Source organism: Microtus oregoni, unplaced genomic scaffold (genome assembly GCF_018167655.1).
Source record: "Microtus oregoni isolate MIOR12 unplaced genomic scaffold, Mior012 000038F_ref0000394, whole genome shotgun sequence".
NCBI classification, from domain to species: domain Eukaryota; kingdom Metazoa; phylum Chordata; class Mammalia; order Rodentia; family Cricetidae; genus Microtus; species Microtus oregoni.
This window is the reverse complement of record NW_024543097.1, coordinates 6,865,273-6,886,402: the sequence shown is the minus strand read 5'-3', so window position 1 is coordinate 6,886,402 and position 21,130 is coordinate 6,865,273. Positions and strand designations below refer to the sequence as shown.

The 21,130-nt window shown below is 36.7% G+C and overlaps 1 protein-coding gene across 1 annotated transcript in view; it reads right to left on the bottom strand.

Annotated features, from left to right (window-relative positions):
* Positions 1-21,130, bottom strand: part of Spag16 (sperm associated antigen 16) — an 899,292-nt gene that overhangs the window by 754,237 nt on the left and 123,925 nt on the right. The window contains exon 10 of the mRNA XM_041631902.1: positions 2,523-2,650. Within this exon, the coding sequence (XP_041487836.1) occupies positions 2,523-2,650 (128 nt within the window). The remainder of the gene's footprint in view (positions 1-2,522; positions 2,651-21,130) is intronic.

The following is a 21,130-nucleotide window of genomic DNA, read 5'->3' as shown; positions in this document are numbered from 1 at the left end:
CCTTACTTAGCAGTCATCAGAGATGGGAGCAAATGCAGAGAATCACAATTGGACAAAGTGTAGAAAATAAAAGACCTTGAAACACTTGGCCATAAGTGAAATGTCTCCATCAATTTTCTCCCTCACACCTCAGAGAACCCTATGGAAGAAGAGGTGGAAAGAGTTCAAGAGCCAAAAGGGATGGAGGACACGAAGGAACAAAGGCCATCTGAACACAGCAAGACTGAAGTACATGTGAACTCACAAAGGCTGTGGCAACATACACAAGGCCTGCAGAGGTCTGTACCAGAGGGGAGCCTAGAGCTGAAAGAAGTAGAAACATCTCCCCCATCCCTGACTCAGAAGCTATCTCTAATTGATAACCACTTGCAAATGAAAATGCAGTTTCCTCCAAGGTGTAGTCTCGCTCTTAAGGGTAGGCTGCATAGGCAACAGTAAATCAGCAACAAAAAACACACTCAACTGCACCCTTGGAAGTTTGTTGTCTCATAATGAGGAGTCAGGGCGCTCTTTTCTCTAACCTTACAAGTCCTTTGGGTATAGATTATGTCCTCTGGTTCACATTTCTATGGGACTCCTCTGTGTGAAAACACATGTGCCTCCTTGTCTATATGTGTTTCCTGTCCTTGCCCTTTGATGCTTTTCCTTCTTTCAATTTTGTCCTATTCCATCTTTCTTTTCTTTTACTATTATTCCTTAGATGCCTGTTTGCTTTCAAATGAGAGACAGAAAGGTTATAGATGTGGATGGCAGGAGATGGTGAGGAACTGGAAGGAGTACGGGGAGAGGAAACCATAATCAGAACTTAAATTGTACAGAAAAAAAAAAACCTGACTTTCTATAAAAGAAAAAAAAAACTCAATGCATGGATTTCTTTTGAAGCATAGATTACTGGACATTTGTGCAAACAAGAGCATTTCTTACTACAGAGTCATTTTCTATTATAATTCTCTTTTTATTATCAAATTAAATCTTCATATTCTTGCCATTGTCTGGGCCTAATAGAGTGGAGTGTTGTGGAAAATTCTTAAAATGCAATTCTAAAAACAAAAACAGGTCTCTTTTTATACCAATTCATATTATACCCACTGTTGAAGTATAAGTAAAATCTGTGGAAATAAACTTTTTATCTCGAGTCAAAATAGTAGATGGTACACTATTGGCTTGGCTGATGTTAAGAAATAGCATGTAGAATCATATCTAGTTAAAAGACATTTAATGAAAATGTCTTGATGTTAAGAAATAGCATGTAGAATCATATCTAGTTAAAAGACATTTAATGAAAGAGTCATGACCTTACTTCAAAAGACACATACCTACACATGCACACACACACACACACACACACACACACACACACAGGGAGGGAGAGAGAGAGAGAGAGAGAGAGAGAGAGAGAGAGAGAGAGAGAAAGCGCTGTATTATTCACTTTATATAGAACCTTAAGGGGAGAAGGTATCATTTTCATGATCCTCTTTAAATCGTAACTGAACTTTTCAACTCACTAACCTAAGGGCTTTATTCATGTCACTAAGATCATATTTATTATATATCTAAAGTATGACATCATAGGCAACATTCTTCATCCTAAGGTAAAATCAAATATTATTCAATATATCTATAAATGTATATATTTATAGACATATATACCACCTATAATAACAACCATCTAAATATCATACCACATATCTTAAAAAGCAGAGGACATATTTCAAATGGAAAAGAGAAGAGTTAAAGGTAAAATATATTCAGTCATGACAGGAATAAGACATTAGTCTTGCTTAAGGAGAAATTTTCCTGTATATGATTTTACTCAAATCATTGGTTCTTGAAGAAAAATTACATATGCCTTAGATTATATTTCCAAATGCAAGAAAGCAATGCTATTTACCTAAGCTATAATTAAAATCCATGATTATCAACAAAAACTATTTAGTGAAGTTTAAGTATTTCACAAAGTTTTACTTTTCAGTTACAGATCACTGAACAAATATTTTCTCAAAAAACTTAACAGCCCTATCAATGTTCAAAGATACAAAATAAATACATTTTTCATAAATATAAATTTTCATATTTATGAAGTAATTATATTTTAATGAATTCAATGTAATACTCTTTTTCTTTAAATAGGTGTTACTATAGTTCATGGAATTATGACTTCAAAAAGAGCAAATTAAAAATTATATTACTAGAAAAATCTACATTGTTAGAATCAACAAAATAAATGAAATCTATAGTTTTTTCAGATATCGGGTTTAAAATAATCCTGGAAAAGTCTCTTAAAACCATGTGTGTTATTTTAAGCTGGAACTATAACCTCAACAATAATAAATCACAATAATGTACTTAGTCTGCACTGCCACCAAGTGCCTAAATCAATTAATTTAAAGAATTTTCTTTGCTGCAAATACCTATTTGCAAACAGGGTAAGAGTAAATCACATAAGCCATGACTAGTTAACACCACAGTTTAGACAGGACAATAAGATCTCAAAAGAACTGATAAAACGTTAAGAATCCTACCAGCTCACTGGGAGTTCATGAAGTCTAAAAATGTTGTTTAACTTGTAGTCAAATTTTGCTGGACAAAGGTTTTCTTTGCAGGCACTCAAGTTTGGATCTGGTTGCATATCTGTGGGAAATTCTGAATCCTGCAGGATGTGGGGATGAAGAAAAAGATCTCTGTTAGACATGCACCACACTCCTGCAAACATTGATACTATCTTAATTTAACACTAAGTCCTAACAAAAATATCATTATAGATGACTCTTATCACCCATCCCTCATATCCCACTGCAATTTTGAGAAAATATTCAAGCAAGACAAAATTTAGAATAAGGCACCTATTTGTTTTCATGGATGATTTAGCTCTGGGCTGCATACATATTACAAATTACTTGAAAGCCTTCCCTTGTAGATTACTGTGAAGTACAACATAATCTTATATGATCTGTCAATTGTCATTTTTTGATAATCATTCAACCCTAACATCAATTGCATTTCAGCAATCAAAGCCTAAGGTTTTGTGAACCACATTTGTTCTCTGTAAACAATATGCCTACAAATATTTTCATTTGATATAATTTCTCTTGATAGCAGGCTAATTATGATTTTCTTAAATTCAAGGAAATGGGACTAACTTAAAGGTATTTGAAAATGGCAAAACATTTCTTCAACAGTCCTTCAAATCCCAAGCATTAGATATCACATCTCCATTTGTGAGTTAACCTGCTCCCCGCCTCAAGAAGAGAATCTCCTCAGTGAAGGCAAGTTAAAGACAGGCCCTCCAGATCTATAATGACTTACATATTACCTGTTTGAATCCATACACACAGGAAAGGAAATAATTCCATACTAATTACTTTTTAGCATTTCCATTAGAAATTGAGGCATATATTTATTTTTGCACTCAGTTATTTATTCAAATTATATTTCTAAAATCCACACTGTACCAAATAATATTCTTGACATGGGAAAATTTATTAATGAACAAAGCTAGTAACAACTGATGCCCTCATGGAGGTTAGATTCTAATGATTCCTCATATCATGAGAGCTAGACAATATTAACCAACATCCATAGGTGGGATTATGTTTTGATTAACAAAGTAATGTGTACATATATAGAAATTTTACACTATAATACTACACAGAATCAAATCAATTCTTGACTCACACCACGCTATAGTTATTACTCACATTTTGGTTTAATTATTTAATTGCTTCCCCTTGGATTACATAATGTTGGGACCATAATTTTTTTCCTTTTGGAAAGGATTTTGTTGTTGTTATTCTTTTTTGCTAAAAGATTGTGCATTGTATTTTAATCATGTTTTCCCCTCCCAAATCCCTACAAGATTCTCACCACCTCCCTATCCATTCAACTTTATGTTCTCTGCTACTACCTCAAAACAAGAAAACCAACAAACCAGAAACACACACACACACACAACACCAATACCAAAACCAAAACAAATAAAAAATATCAGTAAGATAGAAAATGTGAAATAAAAGGCAAAATAAAACGACACTGTCAGTTTAATTTATGGCTCAAGGGAGGCGTGGCCAGGAAAGTCCTGGGAAACTCTTAGAAGCAAAAAGATTGATTTATAGATCTTTAAATTCTAGGAAGAGGAAAGAGGGGGATTCGTGTGGTACATTTCTAAATGTGATTAGTTAGACTAGATGTTTGTTTGTGACAGACAAATGTAAAAGAAGAGAGCGAATGCATGGGCACTCTCTCGCCCACTGGAGCTGTGGCGCCTTCAACTCCTCAGGGTAGCCATGGTGACCAGTGTAAACTGCTGAAGATGCAAGGAGCCTGTTCCACATTAGCATTTTCGCCAATGTTAGCTGCCTAAGGGAGACCTCTCAGATCTAAGAATTACATCTTCTCCCAAAGCAGTTAGAACAAGGGGGATCTGTGGTTATATAATAAAAATCTGGGGCCTGACAATATCCGACCACTTTGGCCAAATGGCGCATTTGTTCCCATGGCGTCCATGTGAAAAGAATTACCTTTCTCCAGAACTGGTTAAATGGTCAATGGCTTTTTCCTGTTATCTCTCAGGGTTAAGGCACAAGCAGTTAATTTCCTAGACTAAAATTCTGAATCAATAAAGTGAGTTGAGAGCAAATGAAGGGTATTAATAGCCTTTTCAAGTTAGAGCAGGGGCTAACTGAAGTTGGACTTTCCCAGGTCAACTGTGGGTGAATTAAGGACTCCCATTCTCCTTAGAGGTGATGACTATGAATGAACAAGCTTGACATGCCATACCTTCTCCTGCTAACTATCACTCAAGGTCCCAAATGTGATCTTTTTGGAAGACTCCTCTCCTGTCCAAATGCCCTGCCAACCAAAGATAATTGTGGGGAGCAGGCTTCTAAGTTTATTTCAGGGAATGGAGCAGAGAACTGATGGAGGGGAGCAAAAGGTTTTTGACTGTGTGACTAACTTTCTTACCAGGGTGCCCCAGGGTGGGAATAATGTCAGCCAATAAACCAGAACATGTGAAAAATAGTGTCCATTAATTGATTAATACACTCTTGGGATGAGTCCCACTGAACAAGGAGTTTACAGCAAGAATAGCCAGTCTTCCCAGCATCTTGCATCTGGGCTTGCCTCCATTAGAACTCACATTTCTGGTGAGCTGACCTTCTGATTTGTCAGCTGAAATCTCACCGCATAATCCTGCAAACCGCAGCAATTTCCACAGCGGCTGTACAAGCTAGACCTCCCACCAGCAATGAATAAGTGTTTCCCTTTCCCTCCAATCTCGACAGCAGGGGCTCTCATTTGTATTATTCATCTTAGCCATTCTGATGGGTATAAGATGAAATCTCAAAGTAGTTTTTTTTTTAATTCCCCTCATGGCTAAGCATGTTGATCATTTCTCTAAGACTTATAGTCTAAGTGTTTCTCAACCATTTGAGTTTCCTCTGTTAGGAATGCTCTGCTCAGATCACCAACCCCATTTTAAGATTGGATTGTCTTCTTGATGTTCAGCTCTCTCATTCTTTATATGTTTTAGATGTTATTTATGTACCAGATGTATAATTGGTAATGATATTTCCCACTCAGTAAGCTGTTTCTTTGCCTGAATGATGGTCTCCGTTGTCATAGAGAATCATATTTGTTTTATGAAGCCTCGTTTATGAATTGTCCATCTAACTATCTATAATATCAAAGTCTTTTCCTGTGCTAATGAGTTCAAATACGTTACCCACCATCTTTTCTATCAGATTCAGAGCATCTGCTCTTCGGCTAATGTAAGTAATCCATTTGGAGCTAAGTGTTGTGTAGAGTGATAGATAAGCATCTATATTCACCCAATTTTACCACAACAATTAACTGAATATCTTGTCTTATTTCTAGTATGTATTTTGACTTCTTTGTCAAGAATCAGGTGTTCATAGGTGTATGGACTCATGTCTAGTTCTTTAGTTTGATTCTATTAATCAGCATTTCTGTTTTAATGTCAAGACAATCCTGTTTGTTATTACTATACTTCTATAATACAAGTTGAAATCTGGGCTGGTAGATAGCTTTTGCAGTTGTTACAATATTCGAGACTGTTTTACCTTTGACTGGTGAACTGATTGTGAAAACCCAGACCCTACCAGATGTAAATACTAAGCATTAGAGACAAAACTATCTCTCGTCCTACATGATGCTGTAACCACATATGCTGCCAACTGGGCACACTGTTCTCCCTGCAGGTGTGCCTAGTTAGGAAACATCCTTTGTACTTTACAAGATTGCTTATGCTTCTAGCAGTAGAGATCAAAAAGGCAATGACTACCATTGGAAAAGTTGGGGGACAAAAGAATGAAAAACAAACTAGTAATTAGTGTAATCAATTTTAAAACTTAGAAAATAAAAACTGATTATAAAACTGTTCATACAAACCATTAAAACTGTATAAATAAAAACAGCCCCGGACTATTCTGGGCCATTTGTTTAAACAACATCAAATGGGTCACCATTTCTTCAAGGCACCAACTTCATATATCCATCTCAGGACAAGAAATCCATCTGCAAGTAATGGTCTGTAGGGCTTTGACACAGGAGAATCTTTTATGTTATTCCTTGTTGTGGGAGGCCACTTGTTTGTTCCCAGCTGCTCAGCTCCAAAATAATCACACAGAAACTGTATTATCTGCAATACTGTTTGGCCAAAGGGTTAAGGGTATCTCTGGCTAACTCTTGTATCCTAAACTAGCCCATCTCCATTAATCTGTGTATCACCACGTGGCTGTGGTTTACCAGGTAAAGTTCTAGCATCTGTCTCTGGTGGGTCTACATGGTGTCCCCTCTGACTCTGCCTCCTTTCTCCCAGCATTCAGCTGAGTTTTCCCCACCTACCTAAGTTCTTCCCTATCAACAGGCCAAGGCAGTTTCTTTATTCACCAATGGTATTCTCAGGATACAGAGGGGAATCCCACATCAATTCCCAGACCTTGTTTCCCAAAGAAGTCACATGACTCCCATAATTAGATATATTGTGTTTACATTTCATTCTATCCTGCAAATGTTCTTTTTTATTGTTTTCTTGATCCATTTTCAGTCAGCAGTGAGTTGTTCTGTTTCCATGAGTTTGTATATTTATTGATGTTTCTGTTGTTGTTAATATCCACCTTTAATCTATGGTGGGTCAGATGGGATGCAGAGTATTATTTCAATGATCTTACATCTGTTAAGAGTGGCTTTGTGTTGTAGGGCATGCTCAGTGTTGTAGAAAGTGCCATGAGCTGCTGAGGAAGCATATCCTTCTATTTTTGGGTGAAATATTCCATAGGTGCCTGTTAGGTTCATTTGATTTACTGTAGTTTTTAACTCAAAATTTCTCTGTTTAGTTTTTGTCTGTCCATTGAGGAGAGTGGAGTATTTAAGTCATCTACTCTTACTGTATGAGAGGGACAGTGATGTCTTATTAAGCCCGAAGTTTCTTTGTAACACTATCACAGTAATGTTTTCACATGACACGTTAATTCAGTCTGTTTTGTAAAAATTATAGATGCCACATTTTGTATAATACTTTTGTCTCTTTCACAGTGCTCAATGCTATAAACAAAGCTTTCTTTCTATAAATATGTACCACATATATTATTTTTCTTAAAGCACAAATATACTTTCAGAAGCACAAATAATTCAAATGAAGCAAATATTTGACAAAAATATGAAAGTTTTTCATAGGTACATCTGCAGGACTATCCCAACTTTAACTTCTAATGATCATATAGTACTGTGTTAATAATGTGAATACATACATTATGTACACAGAAAACTGCATTCCTCAAAAACATTTATATGCATCATTTTCATAAGCATTGCTATGAAACTGCATAAAGCTAATAAAATTGAGCATTTACTAAAATATTACCAAATCCTATCACGTATTTCTAAGCCTGGTAGAAAATATAATAATAACAAAATAGGTATTTGAAAGAATATTTACAAAAAAAATTGCCAAGTCCTAGTTATTGTCAACATGCATGCACTCACAGAAACAAAACCCAAGACTCCAGTCACCCAGCCAGCATTTCAGGAGACAACAGCCAACAAATGGTCAGACAGAATCAGTGAGGTTAATGAAAAATGCATGAATAAGAGCAATGCATGGAGGACAGAGGAAGGGTAGCTTCAAACTATTCTTTCAATCTACATAGCCACCGTCACATTAAAAATCATGGTTCCACTTCAGACCAAACTTGGTCTGAGTGACAACTTCAGAGTGAGGCCCCCTGTGTGAAGAAAAACTCAGGTCTGAAAATTCAGCCTCTCCTTAGCAATTCAGCTATCATGCATTGAAATGAGAGTTAGGCAAGCTGTTTAACTTGTCCTTAAGGTGTGCTTTACCAACTGTAAATGATGGCCAACATCTTCCCTGAGCGACACGTGGCATAATCCTTGTAAAGCAGGCATCGTGTGCTTGGTACCTAGTATGCTGTAAATAAGCATTCCCTGTCTCTGTTGTGGATGTCTGTGGCTCCTGATACCACTGAAGGCAATTCAAATGCTGTGGTTTAGGCTGCCACCTGGGGCCATGCTGGTGTCTGAGGGCCATGACTCCCAGGGGGCAGGCTATCTCAGAGGAGTTTCAGTGAGCAAGCAGTGATGATGGTGTGCCAGAGGCCTCGATCCAGACCAGTAACTCATGGCAATGAAAATTTTGTGGTGGGGCTGACTGGACAAAAGGGTATACTTGTGACATGTCACAGCTCCCGACGCCACTAGCATGGGTGAAGAGTTGGCAAAGATGGAGGAACGAGGTGAGTTTTTGTTTGTCCGCTTATTTTTAATTAATTAACTAATTAATTAATTTGGGGGCAGGGCATGCTGCAGGGGTGAGCTCACTTGGACAGCCAGCAACAATCTCCAGGGAGGAGGAGAGACCTTGTCCCTATAAACAATGTAGGAGGTACCTTAGTTTTTCCTGTTGCTGTGATAAAATGCCCTGACAAAGTTAAACTAATGGAGAAAGATTAATTTGGTTCAAAGTTCAAGGTTGTAGTCCAGTCTGGTAGGAAAGTGAAAGCAACAGAAACTCCGGGAGCTGGTCACGCTGTGTTCCCAACCAGAAATCGGAGCTTCCTGGTGCGCAGTTCCCTTTGCTCATTACAAATTCCAGAATTCCATCCATGGCATGGTGCCACCCACAGCGGGGAGTTTGCATACCTCAACATAATTATGATAACCTCCAACGGATGAGGCATCAAGAGCCTCATCTCCTGGATGATTATAGATTATATCAAGGTGAAAATTAGCATTAGGCCTCACAGATCTGGCCAGAGAAACAGTACTCAATCTAGACCTCTCACGTCCGTATTTGCATGGGCACAAATGTATGCACACCTCACACACATGTGAACCTACACACATAAAGAATGCAATATTTAAAAGTTAGAGGAGGAATATGTAAATGGGTATTAAAGCAGAGGTAAATAATAAAACTATCAGAGAGCATATACTTATCACTAATTGCAGATATTATAATTATGTTAACAGATGAGAGTTAGATTTGAGTTGATAATATATTATTAATAGTGCCCATGATTATGATGATAAGATAAAGATGGATGGGTGGATACACAGATGGGTGGGTAGGAAGATATAAGTCAAAAGGAAAATGGAATGATGACTTACTACTACAGATGATTAAATCTGATAAATGATAAAATTAAATTTCTTATATATAAAGAGAAAACTAAAGCTACAATATAAGTATACGCTATTAATTCTAGTGACAAGATAAAATGCTAAATGAAACAATAATATAAAGTATTTGAATTACATTTTGATATTATATATAACAAATTTGATTAGTTTAACTGTTTTGTAGACTCAGTCTGTCAAATGATTTTGTTTCAAATCTCACGAAAATTAATATGAATATTTAATTCAACTCAAACCAACATTTTAATATAAATTTGTGGCTTTTCTCTTATAAGTGTTGTGTTCAACAATCAATCACGGTGCGAAATGGTAGATCATTGGTCATTTACATGAATTTTTAAAAATTCATCAGTGAAAGATTAATGTTTTAAGGTATAATTTATTTAAAATGAATTAAATTGAGATAAATTTTAATGAGACATTTCTTTTCTTTTATTAATTCCCCTCATAGAAATATATTTACCAGAAATGAAAAAGTTTTGCTAAGGCTTCTGTGCCCTCATTATTTCCTTCATCGCTCAACTGGTCCATTACCTGCTGGCAAACCTCTCACATCACTCCTTAGGAATGAGTGACAGCAGACATTATCAGCAAGACTTGCCTGAGCTAATTGACATTCACAGGCTAAGTTTGAAAATTACAGCGAGCCAAGAAAGACGATATATATATATATATATATATATATATATATATATATATATATTGGTTTGCTCCCTTGACCTTTATGTTTGTTTACATTCTGAGGGCTCTAGATTTTAGGAGAAAAGCAGTATATTCACAAAACGCTGTTTTCCCAAATGCAAGCATTTCGTGTTTAGTGCCACTAAACTCCGAATCATTCTTTAGTCTGTACTATGTGTTGCATAAAATAAGGCTGTTTTATGTATTTTAAAGCTATCACCAAGACATCCCTTACACTGATTCATATCAAATTAGAATGAGGCAAAAAGATGCACAGAAATAAGTGGTCAGCCATAAACCACACTTGGAAACTCTACACCTTCATCGTATTTTAAAGTGTATTTCTAGACTTAATGGCCTATTTATTCTATAAACAAACAGAATGGAGACCCAAGATCTGCTTGATTTATAAACGTAGTGAATTATGCTAGATACATACTGAATATTTACAGCATTTTCATGAAAGGAATTATTGTTTTAAGAAACACTTTAGGCTGGCACTGATCTAGACACTCCCTCCCTACCAAGTAGTTCTCATAGTGCCAGAATACACTATTGAGGCTACTGGAGAAAAAAGGCATTTATGGGCTTATTTAGCTGTGACCCCTATACACTACAATAGGAACCTGCCAGGCAGGCCGTGTCCACTTGTGCAATAGAGGCAGCACTGTTGTGGGGACAAACACTGTTCTCTGATTGGAGTGGAAGGACAAGAAGCCACATCTAAACCAACTAAGACCCCAGGTCAGAGGACCTTAGGAAGAGCTTAATTCAGTGAAGCTAAAGTAAGTGTTAAGTTGTTTTCTAAATAGAGGCACTTATACCCATAGACAATCTTCCCTGACAGTCTTAATCACAGTTCTCTCTTTCTAGTGAACTGTGGTGAATGCTGACTACGGCTGCACAAGTTTCTAGTAAGTGGAAGTTGAGTACTCAGCTCTAAACAAGACATGGACACAATCCCTTCTAAGGCTGAGGGTACCCTGCAGAAGAGGGCAGAAAGAAGTGGAAAGTCAGAAAATAAGAAGGAGGAATGCAAAATGACATCGTTTGAGCAATTCACAGCCAGGGCAACCATAAGCTCTCAACAGCTGGGGATGACTACACTGAATTGGAATAGAAAAGAGAACAATCAGGCATGTATGGAGAAGGAGCTAAGGGATTCCTATCCCTCAAGACTGAACTAATTCCTATTGACAGATACAGGGATAGGGGCGATCATTGCCTTCTGTGGTGTAACCGCCAGGCTCCACTGGATAGTTCTGACCTTTTGGATCTGCTGACAGCATGGTCAAACTAAACAGGACAGAAAATAGAGGACAAGAGTCATACATCTGGGAAAGAGACTGGTAGGAAGGAAGAGAGATGAATTGAGATACAAGGAAGACAAGAGTTATTGTGGTCAAGAGCAATCAGAATACAGTTTATACATGTAATAAATTGTCAGAGAATTAACAATTTATTAAAATTCTGGGTATATTCGTGAAGGCAACACCAAGGTTGGCATCTTAAAATATCAATTTCTAAAGTTAGATAAGTGTATAAATAAATGAATTTTAAAGTAGTTACTTGTATTGAATAATATTTTTGGAAACTGGCTACAGTTTGTCAATATCAGTGGGGTTAACACAGAACTTTCCTCTGGTTCATAAACCAACATTATCTAGGAAGCTTCTGGAGATATAAATTCTCAGCTCCACCGTCACTGTACCAAGGTGAAGGTCCATGTCACCCAATAACCTGCTTCCTCCAGTTCATTTACCAGATCTTCAGGCCATTCCAGTGCTCTCTGAAGTGCAAGGATCTCTTTCATCAAAGACCATGTTTCAAAATTCAGCACACCTGGCTAAAGGGATTTATAGGTCATATCTCTACAAATAAGGACCTTGAAAAGAGAACCTAGGGAAAGAAACAAATGGGGCCACTTTATATCATAAATAATCTCTGCAATATTAAAATGACTTCATTAATAAAAATGAATAAAAATGTAATACCACTGGATTTGAATGAGTCATCATCCCTTTCCATTTTAATGTCACTGAAATATCATCAAAATAATGTAATAAAATATTAGTTACTCAAGAATTGAAATGAAGCCTTTCTTACTATTGAAGAGGAAAAGCCCTCCACCTCTTATTTATAATATACAACTGCATTCACAAAACTAACATCATTTAAGATTTTGAACTAATCATTAGACTGAACAGAATAGACAGGAAAAACATCAAGAGTCTATGCACATATATTTATGTGTAATTAGTATTAAAATAAGCAATACCACTTATTTATTGACCCACAGATACACTACATTAAATAGAAACAATAGTTCTGCATATTGAGAGTCAGTTGGGAAAAGATATAGGTTAAATAGGACTTGATGAAGCTGTACAAAAGGCCAATCAGTGAAGCGAGAATTTCACCTTTTCCTGAAAACATCATGCCCTCCTTGTCCCAACGCTCCAGAAACTGCCAATATTCTTGTCTCTAACTGTGTCGCTGATAAAAGGCAAATAATCTCCAAGGTTTGCCTTCTACCTCACCTAAAGAGAATCATTTGATTTTTCTGACAGGACAAAGGTTAGAGTCCATGGTTTCTAAGAACCTTGTCCATTTGGTTATCTTCTTGAACTGGAATACTCAACTTGCAAAAGATTTGAGGATGAGAAAAAAAAGCTTGATGGGACTGTGAGTCTTTTGAGCATGGAGTCGACCTATTTATCATCCATCACTCCAGTTTTCCGTGGAAGCCAAATATAAATTGTAATAGCTTAATCCCTTCCCTGATCTTATGGATTAACTACATCAAGAACCTTAAAATCAGGACTAGGGAGACAGCTCAGTCAATAAGATGCTTCCCTGGCAAGCATAAGGATCCGAGTTTGATCCCAGCACAGGTGTGAAAAGGTGGGCATGGTGGTCCATGTCTCTAGTCTTCATGTTAGAGAAGTAGGAACAGGGCACTTCTGACTAGCCAGTGTAGTAAACTGATGATCACGTTCAGTAACAAACCCTGTCTCAAAGTATAAGGCACTGATCAACTGAGGCGTTTTCTAGGGCTCTGAGGTCCTGATGTATGGAGAAGGTATACAGCTCTTTCTCCAAAACCAGGAATATGCTTTATAGAGCCTATCACGGCCTGGGACCAGGGCCTTGGGGAGCTGTGGCTTCAGAATCTAAGCCAACTCTTCACCCTAAGGCTACTGTATGCTTAATCTGTAATGTTCTTGAGATACCCTGTATTCCTCTTGTAAAACATTTCTTGATTACCCTCCTGTTGTCTCTCCAGGACATAGCATATAAGGTGCTATACTTCTTAATAAGTGTACTTGGCATAAGGTGTAGCTTGTGCCAAACCTTCCAGTCCGAATTTAACCTTCTCATCTTCTATCCTCCACCTTCTCATCTGCGGGTCCCCTCTTTCCCTGAAGAATGAGCTGCTGGTCCAATCAGGGATCCCTGTCTTGCTCTAAGTTGGGATCAGAAAGAACATCTTCACTGCACGAGGGAGGCTATTAGCCTTTCTACAACAGAACTCATGGGCTGTTAATCATGCTTTGGCTTCAGTGAGAACCTTACATCCTTTGCTCCCTTTAAGGTCTAAGGCTATATCGTGGACACTTGAAGTCTCCATCCAGCTCAGTATCGATTACTCATATATGTTGTGAAAACTACTTAAGTATTTAAGAAGAGAAAAGAAAGAATATTACATTTTGCTTTTCTATCCATTAAGGTCAATGATTTTTTTCAAAAACCATAAATGATAAATAAAATTTCTGAAATTAATTAAAAGAATTATATGATCTTGGAATACTGTTAAGTTTTCTTAAAGAAGAAATCATGAAGGGTTGAAAAGATGGCTCAGGTATTAAGAGCTCTTGTTGCCTTCCAAAGGACCCAGGTTCAATTCCCAGGACCCACATGGTGATTCACAAGCCTTGATAGCATCAGTTCCTAGTTATCTGATGCCCTCTTTTGGCTCCTGCTGCAACCAGGCATACAAATAGTACATATTTATACATTCAGACAAAAATATTTATACATATGAAGTAAAAATAAAATAAAGCAAAGATCATGAAGTAAAGCATACTTTTATTTGATTAAACTTCTGAAATTAGAAAAAAACAGAAAACTGCAAGCAAATTATTGTTAGATAACAATAATTATCATTTATAAAAAATTATATAAATTTAAATTTTATTATGGTAAATTAAAGTTTTTCCAAGAAAGTTGGTGGTATAGAATATAGACTTCTGTAGGTACTGGCTACTATCTATTAAGCAGTAAGCAAATAATAACACTCAATCTCACTGAACTATTTGAAACTTAAATACAAACCTAAATGCTATTTATTTGCAAGTCTGTAAATTACGTGTTGTGAATAAGAAAACGGATGTCATACATGGCTATAGGTATCCACATGTACTGATTGTGATAACATAAATTAAAACAAACTTCAAGAGAGAAATTTGGAATATCGATCAAACATTTTTAATTTTGATTAAATTCTAAGAATTTTTAAATTTCCTTTTTGAGTTCTTCCTTTTAATGATTATTGTCCAGTAGTGTGTTTCCATAAGTTTGTGTATTTCCTATAGTTTCTATTATTAATACCTGCCTATATTCGACTTGCTAAGATACAATGCTGATTATCCTTTCGATCTTTCTGTATTTGTTGAGACTTCCTTCATGTTCTAATGTATGGTCAATTTTGGAGAAAGTCCCATGGTCTGCTGAAAATAATATTTATATTTGAGTGTGTGGTGGGACGTTCTGCAGGTATCTATTAGGTCTATCTGATTTATGATATGATTTTAACTCCAGAGTTTCTCTGTTTAGATTTGCTTTTCCTAGGTGAGAATGGAATACTGAAATCACCCACTATCACTGTGTGGGATGAATCTATGGTTTAAATCTAGCAATTTTTATTTTAAAAAAGTGAGTGCCCTTGTTTCGTACACATATGTTTAGAATTATAATATTCTCTTGGTGGGTTTTTTTCATGTAAGTAATAAGAAGTAGCCACCCTTATGTCTTCTGACTAGTTTTGATTTTACATCTACTTTGTCAGATATTAGGACAAGTATAAGTGCTTCTTAGTTCCGTTTGATTTGCTTGGAATACGTTTTCTCTTTTCACCCTAAGGTAGTATCTGAAGTTGACCAGTGAGGTGGGCTTACTGGAATATTTTTTCCACTCCAATCTGTTAATCAGTATGTTGTTGTTGGAGAACTGAGACCATCAATATTCAGTTGTTGTTGGAGAATTTAGACCATCAATATTCAGTTATTGCTGAAAGCTGTTATTTATTCCCTGTGACCTCTTGGACATTTTTTTCCTCTTCAGATCCAAACTTTCCTTCTATTAGCCTCTGTAGATCTGGCTTACTAGTCATTAATTCCATAAATTTCTTTTCATCATTGAAAGTTTTTATTTCTCCTTCAGCGTCAATAATTTTGCTGGGTATAATAGTCTGGATGGACAGAAGTGGTCTTTCAGGACTTGGAATCTTTCCAGATTCTGGCTTGCAAACTCCCCGATGAGTAAACTGTTGTTATCTAATAGGCCTGTCTTAGTATGTGACTTCACTTTTATCTGTTTCAGCTCAATACTCTTTATTTCAGAATTTTAGTATTTTAACTGTAACATGTATGTTTCTTGTTGTTGCCTTTCTGGTATTCTGTGGGCTTCTTCTACTGGAATGATCATGTCTTTCTCTAAGTTTGGGAAATTTTCTTACACAATTTTACTGAAAATATTCTCTATGTTCTCAATGATTTGGTCAAGAGCTTGGACCACTTTTCTTTATATAGCATCAACAAGCTGGATAGAGCAACTGGAGTTTTCCAGTTAGACAGTGCTATGTGAGCAGGCTGAAGGGTCCTTTGCTGGGAGGGGTCTGACCACTGAGAAGTTCTAAAAGGAGGGAAAGGGGCAAAGAGAAAGTTTTGATCCCTGACAAGTAGCCACAAGGCAACCAGAATGTCAGAAGCTACAAATCAGAACCCTGGTAGCCTATGTGTGCTCTACTAGGTGGGCTTCAAAATATTTTTAAATGGCCAAATGCTTCCTGTCAGTAACTCCACTTCCAAAACTGTATGTTACACAGTTTTCAGACCAATTTGTTAAGATATATACCGTGAGTTAAGTTATGAACCTAATGATAAACTAGAAACACCTCAATTACCATCAAAGAAGACATTAGCTGACTTACAGAACACATGCACTCAGGTGATAGTGTAGCAATTCATGAAGAGAAGTTAGAGACATGCACAAATAAGGGTTCACTTGATGCAAAGGTCATATGTGTCAGGTGCGTGTGTGTGTGTGTGTGTGTGTGTGTGTGTGTGTGTGTGTGAAGTAAAATGAAATGAAGTCCTGGACCACATAAGAACAATAGCAGAGTAAACATACCATGACAGTCCCAAATGATTATAATGCAGCTGGCAAACTACTACCATCTTCCCTAGTCTCATGAGAGCAATGTCTTCCTCATGTGTTTGTGGTGAAGATGCTGTAAATAAGCTACCTGTTTCCAGTTGTATTAATGTACACAGCATGTAGTTGTATATAGCACACAGTACTTGGTAATAATAATAAATGACTTCCTGAGTTTCTCAATGACCTATGGTATATTTTCATTCATTATTTTAGATTTCTTTTCTTTTACGTATAAACATTATTACTATAGAATAGTATGTCATATCATACATCACTCAGCTTCAGATATTTTATGTTTACCAAGTGTCTCAAAGGCATCAAGAGACCACATGTAATGGCTGACTAAGACCTTCTGGATCTTTGTAAGAATGCATTGCAATGTCCTTACAGTGATTGACTTGCTTGAGTTTGCATCTCTCTCAGATTGTGCTCCTGCTATTAATGCAAGTGTGCATGTCAGTAATTTTGCATGCTTTGCATTTAAGTTTTAATTTATTTTTGCTTTATTGACTTTTCTATGATAAATTGATATTATCTTAAAAATTTGGAGAAGAGCAATGTTTAAACATCTATGGTTCAGAAACAATATATTTCAAGGAATATAAGCACATTTTCTAACTTTATGGTTTATTCATTTAACATTCTTTTTTTTTCTTTTAGCACAAATGGATTTTACCATGTTATTAACAATATAGTTCGTGACTCAACAATTCTATACTCTAAGTACAGCCAGCTTGTTCTAATATATAATTAAATCTGCATGGGAGAATATTCAGATATTTAAATTTTTAAGTTTTACTTGTGGTCCATATTATTCAAGAACATGACTATTTCATGTATTAATTTAAAAAAAACAGAGAAGGATGCTGGGAAGATGGTCCAGATGCTAAAGCCAGATCTGTAAGTGGGAGGACCTGAGTCAGGGTCCCAGTACCTCAGGAATACGGTATGGTGGTACATGTCTGGGCTTGAGGGCAGAGACAGGAAAATACCTGGAGCCCACTATCCAGTGGGGCCAAGTTGATAAACTTGATTCAATCACAGTCATGTCTTGAAAATAAGACAGGAAACATTCAGTTTTAAACTTTCTGGATTCCACATATATGTGCATAGATGCCCACACTAAAACAAGAACATACATGAAACACACACACACACACATACACCAACAAAATAAAGGAATGAGCTACAAGAACCATGGGTCCTAAGACTATCTTCTTTTATACATTTTTGCTTTTCTATTAAACAGCACTGTGCTTATGATCTGATTCCAGACTCACTGCATGGCAGTCACCAAGGCACCAAAGTTTTTTTTTTTTTTTAATTGAGACTTAGTCAGTTTGGTAATCTGGCTACCCACAAGTATTACTCTATCCTATCTTGAAGACAAGTATGGGGTGGTCATTTCATTTGCTTCACTAATAAGATTTGAGCCAAACCACATGGGGTACTTCTGGTGTCAGGCAAGAGACACCAGAACATGTGTGCCAGTTCTTGGTGCCTGACCTCTAAAAAGAAAGCAAGTGTCAAACACTTAACCAGGCTATGTCTCAAGCTGGTTCTAAGGAACAGAGCCCCACTGCTGATCCACAGTGGCCATGATATATGTGAAACATACACTTTGCTCAGTTAGCTACTTAAAATATGAGGGAGGTATCTATGCAAAGACTAAGATTTTTAACCTGGTGTAAACAAGGCCGTACAGAGTAAGAAGCTGGATCAAGTCTTCTGTTCTGCTTCCATGACCAAAGACATGGACCCAGTTATCATTTTTAATTCCACAAGCAAAGTGTGTTTCTCAGTAATCTGGTAATTTTCTCCCACTCAGAAGCCACCATGATGGGAGCCCCAGTAGACTTGTAAAAAAGAATCATGCCTGCCTCCTTCTCTTGCACAGACCTTTCCTGAGAAATGGGAATAAGTCCAATGCTTCCCCCAGGTAAAATTTTCCTTCTGAAAATATGAAACACTCCCAGTAGCTTCCTGTGCAGCTCACACATTTCTGAGGGCAGCAAGTTGGCAGAGTTCCTGTTTCTGGGACGATGGCATATGTCTTTCTAATTCTTTAAAAGTCATTCATTTTGCTTTCCTAATCCCCAGGGGCATAAATAGTTGCTAAACAAACTTGAAGCAGTACTCCGGGAGGCTAAGGGTCCTTTAGACAGAATCTACTTAATGTTTATGTGTAGCTAATAAGCACATATGCATTTACTTTTACAATAGGTTAAGTCAGGTCAGTCAAGTACTATGAAAAATGATTGTAGCAACTCTGACAACATTATTTGGTAATAAATAAATAAGGGAAATTAATTGAAAGATGACAGAAATCAATGAAATTATATTTATCCATTAAGGACATAATTTGTTTGATTTTGTAAAACAAAGATATTTTTCATTACAAGTTACCTTGGAAATAAAGAGGTTCCTAACATTTAATAATTTTTCTCACCTAGAAGCACAGAAACTGAAATAGATAGTAGAAATTTCACTGCCTTTTAGATAATTTTCATTTAAAACAAACAATTGTGTAACCTCTACAAACCAGAAACAAAGAACAAGCCTTAGGAAGGTTAGATTTGCCTGAAGATATATCTGACCAAGCAAGTAGTTCCCCCATTGAGTGACTCGTCAGTTGTACTGACTGCGTAACATAGTCTCTAGTTGGCCAACTTCCAAACTGAAGAATAAGATTTCCTTTTTGTAACTGAAATTTCAGCAGAGCTCAGTTGTCCTACACTGGCTTTAATGTTGGGAAATTAATGAAATTATTGTGTAATTTAATAAGATATTTTTAATTCTTTTTTTCATTTATTTTACATACAGACCACATTTTCCCCTTCCACCTCTCCTTCCCTTATCTCCATCACCTCCATTCTACCCCTCCCCTATCCACTCCCCCTTTTCTCCATTTAGAAAGGGTAAGGCCTCCCATGGGAGTCAACATAGCAGGGCACATCAAATTGAGGCAGGACCAACCTTCTTCCCCTGCATCAAGGTAGGGCAAGACAACTCATTTTTGGGAGTGGGTTCACAAAAACCAGCTCAAGTGCCAAGGATAGGTCCTGACCCCACTGCTAGGAGCCCCAGAAACAGATCAAACTAGATACCTGTCACACTCATGCAGAGGGCCTAGGTGGGTCCCATCCAGCCTCCCTAGCTGTCTGTCCGGAGTCAGATTAACTGTCTCTGTGGGTTTCCCTGTTCTCCTTTACCCCCGGCTCTTACTCAAACTGTTCAGTTTTTAAATTATGATACAAGGTGTTATACAATTACGTTACATATAAATTAATTCTAAGTATAAATTTTGTTTTGTCTAATACTAGCATTATCACACAAAAGTGCTGCAAATCTAAAAATTCTAAAACAGAGGGTAAATAAAATAGGAACGCAGGAAAAAGAACTTGAAAGTTCAGAAAAGAGCATCCCTGGATAGTGACCAAAGCGGCCATTTCTGTCAGTGTTCCACACAATGTCAAATAAATAATACCAATAATTTATAATTTTACTATTCAACTTAGAACATTTTACTTAGTAAGTGTCAAATATTTTGAGACTTGTTTTGGGGTACAGATTATGGATGACTGACATGTCTTCACACGTATCACCTGACGCCATTCCATATAAACAGTGAAAAATTTACTATCTAGGATAAACTTGCACCGCTGGCCAAGGGTACACACCTAATACTCTTCTAATTGACTGCCATCTTTTTAATATCCACATCTATGTGCAAGTCTATCCTAAAGTGATAAAAATCATAACTAATTCAAGTTTCCATTCTCTGAGGGTATCCATGAGGACCATCTGCTAGTAGCTTCATAACCTAGGTCATTATAAAGCTCCACAGTAAAAGAAACATATAGTCTGAGCTACACAAGGTACTTGCTATTAAAGTAATCTACAAGATTTACCTGATTTTTATTAGTGCAAGGCTCAGTGATCTTTGAATTTTAAATAAGGTTGTTTTTGTAACTATTTAGAGAAGACATCTGACATTCAAAAGTCAGACATCAGACAGATAATTGAAATGAATTCATTAGCAGTTCATACACACTTTATATATTTGACAAAGAGATAGAGTCTACTTTACATCATGGAACATAAAAAAAATGTTATCTCTATTTTTAACTAAACATGCAAATTTCCTGTTCTTCCTTCCTTGTTCCTTGAGGTGGGAGGCCTGGGGAATAAGCTCAATGCCTTAGATATGTTAGGCCTTTTAACTACTTATTGGTAGTCCTAGTTTACCCAACACTATCCCAACTGCTCAACATACACTAGCAAAAAGAAAAGAAAAGTAAAACAGGCACCTGTTACAGCGTGCAAGTAAATCTCA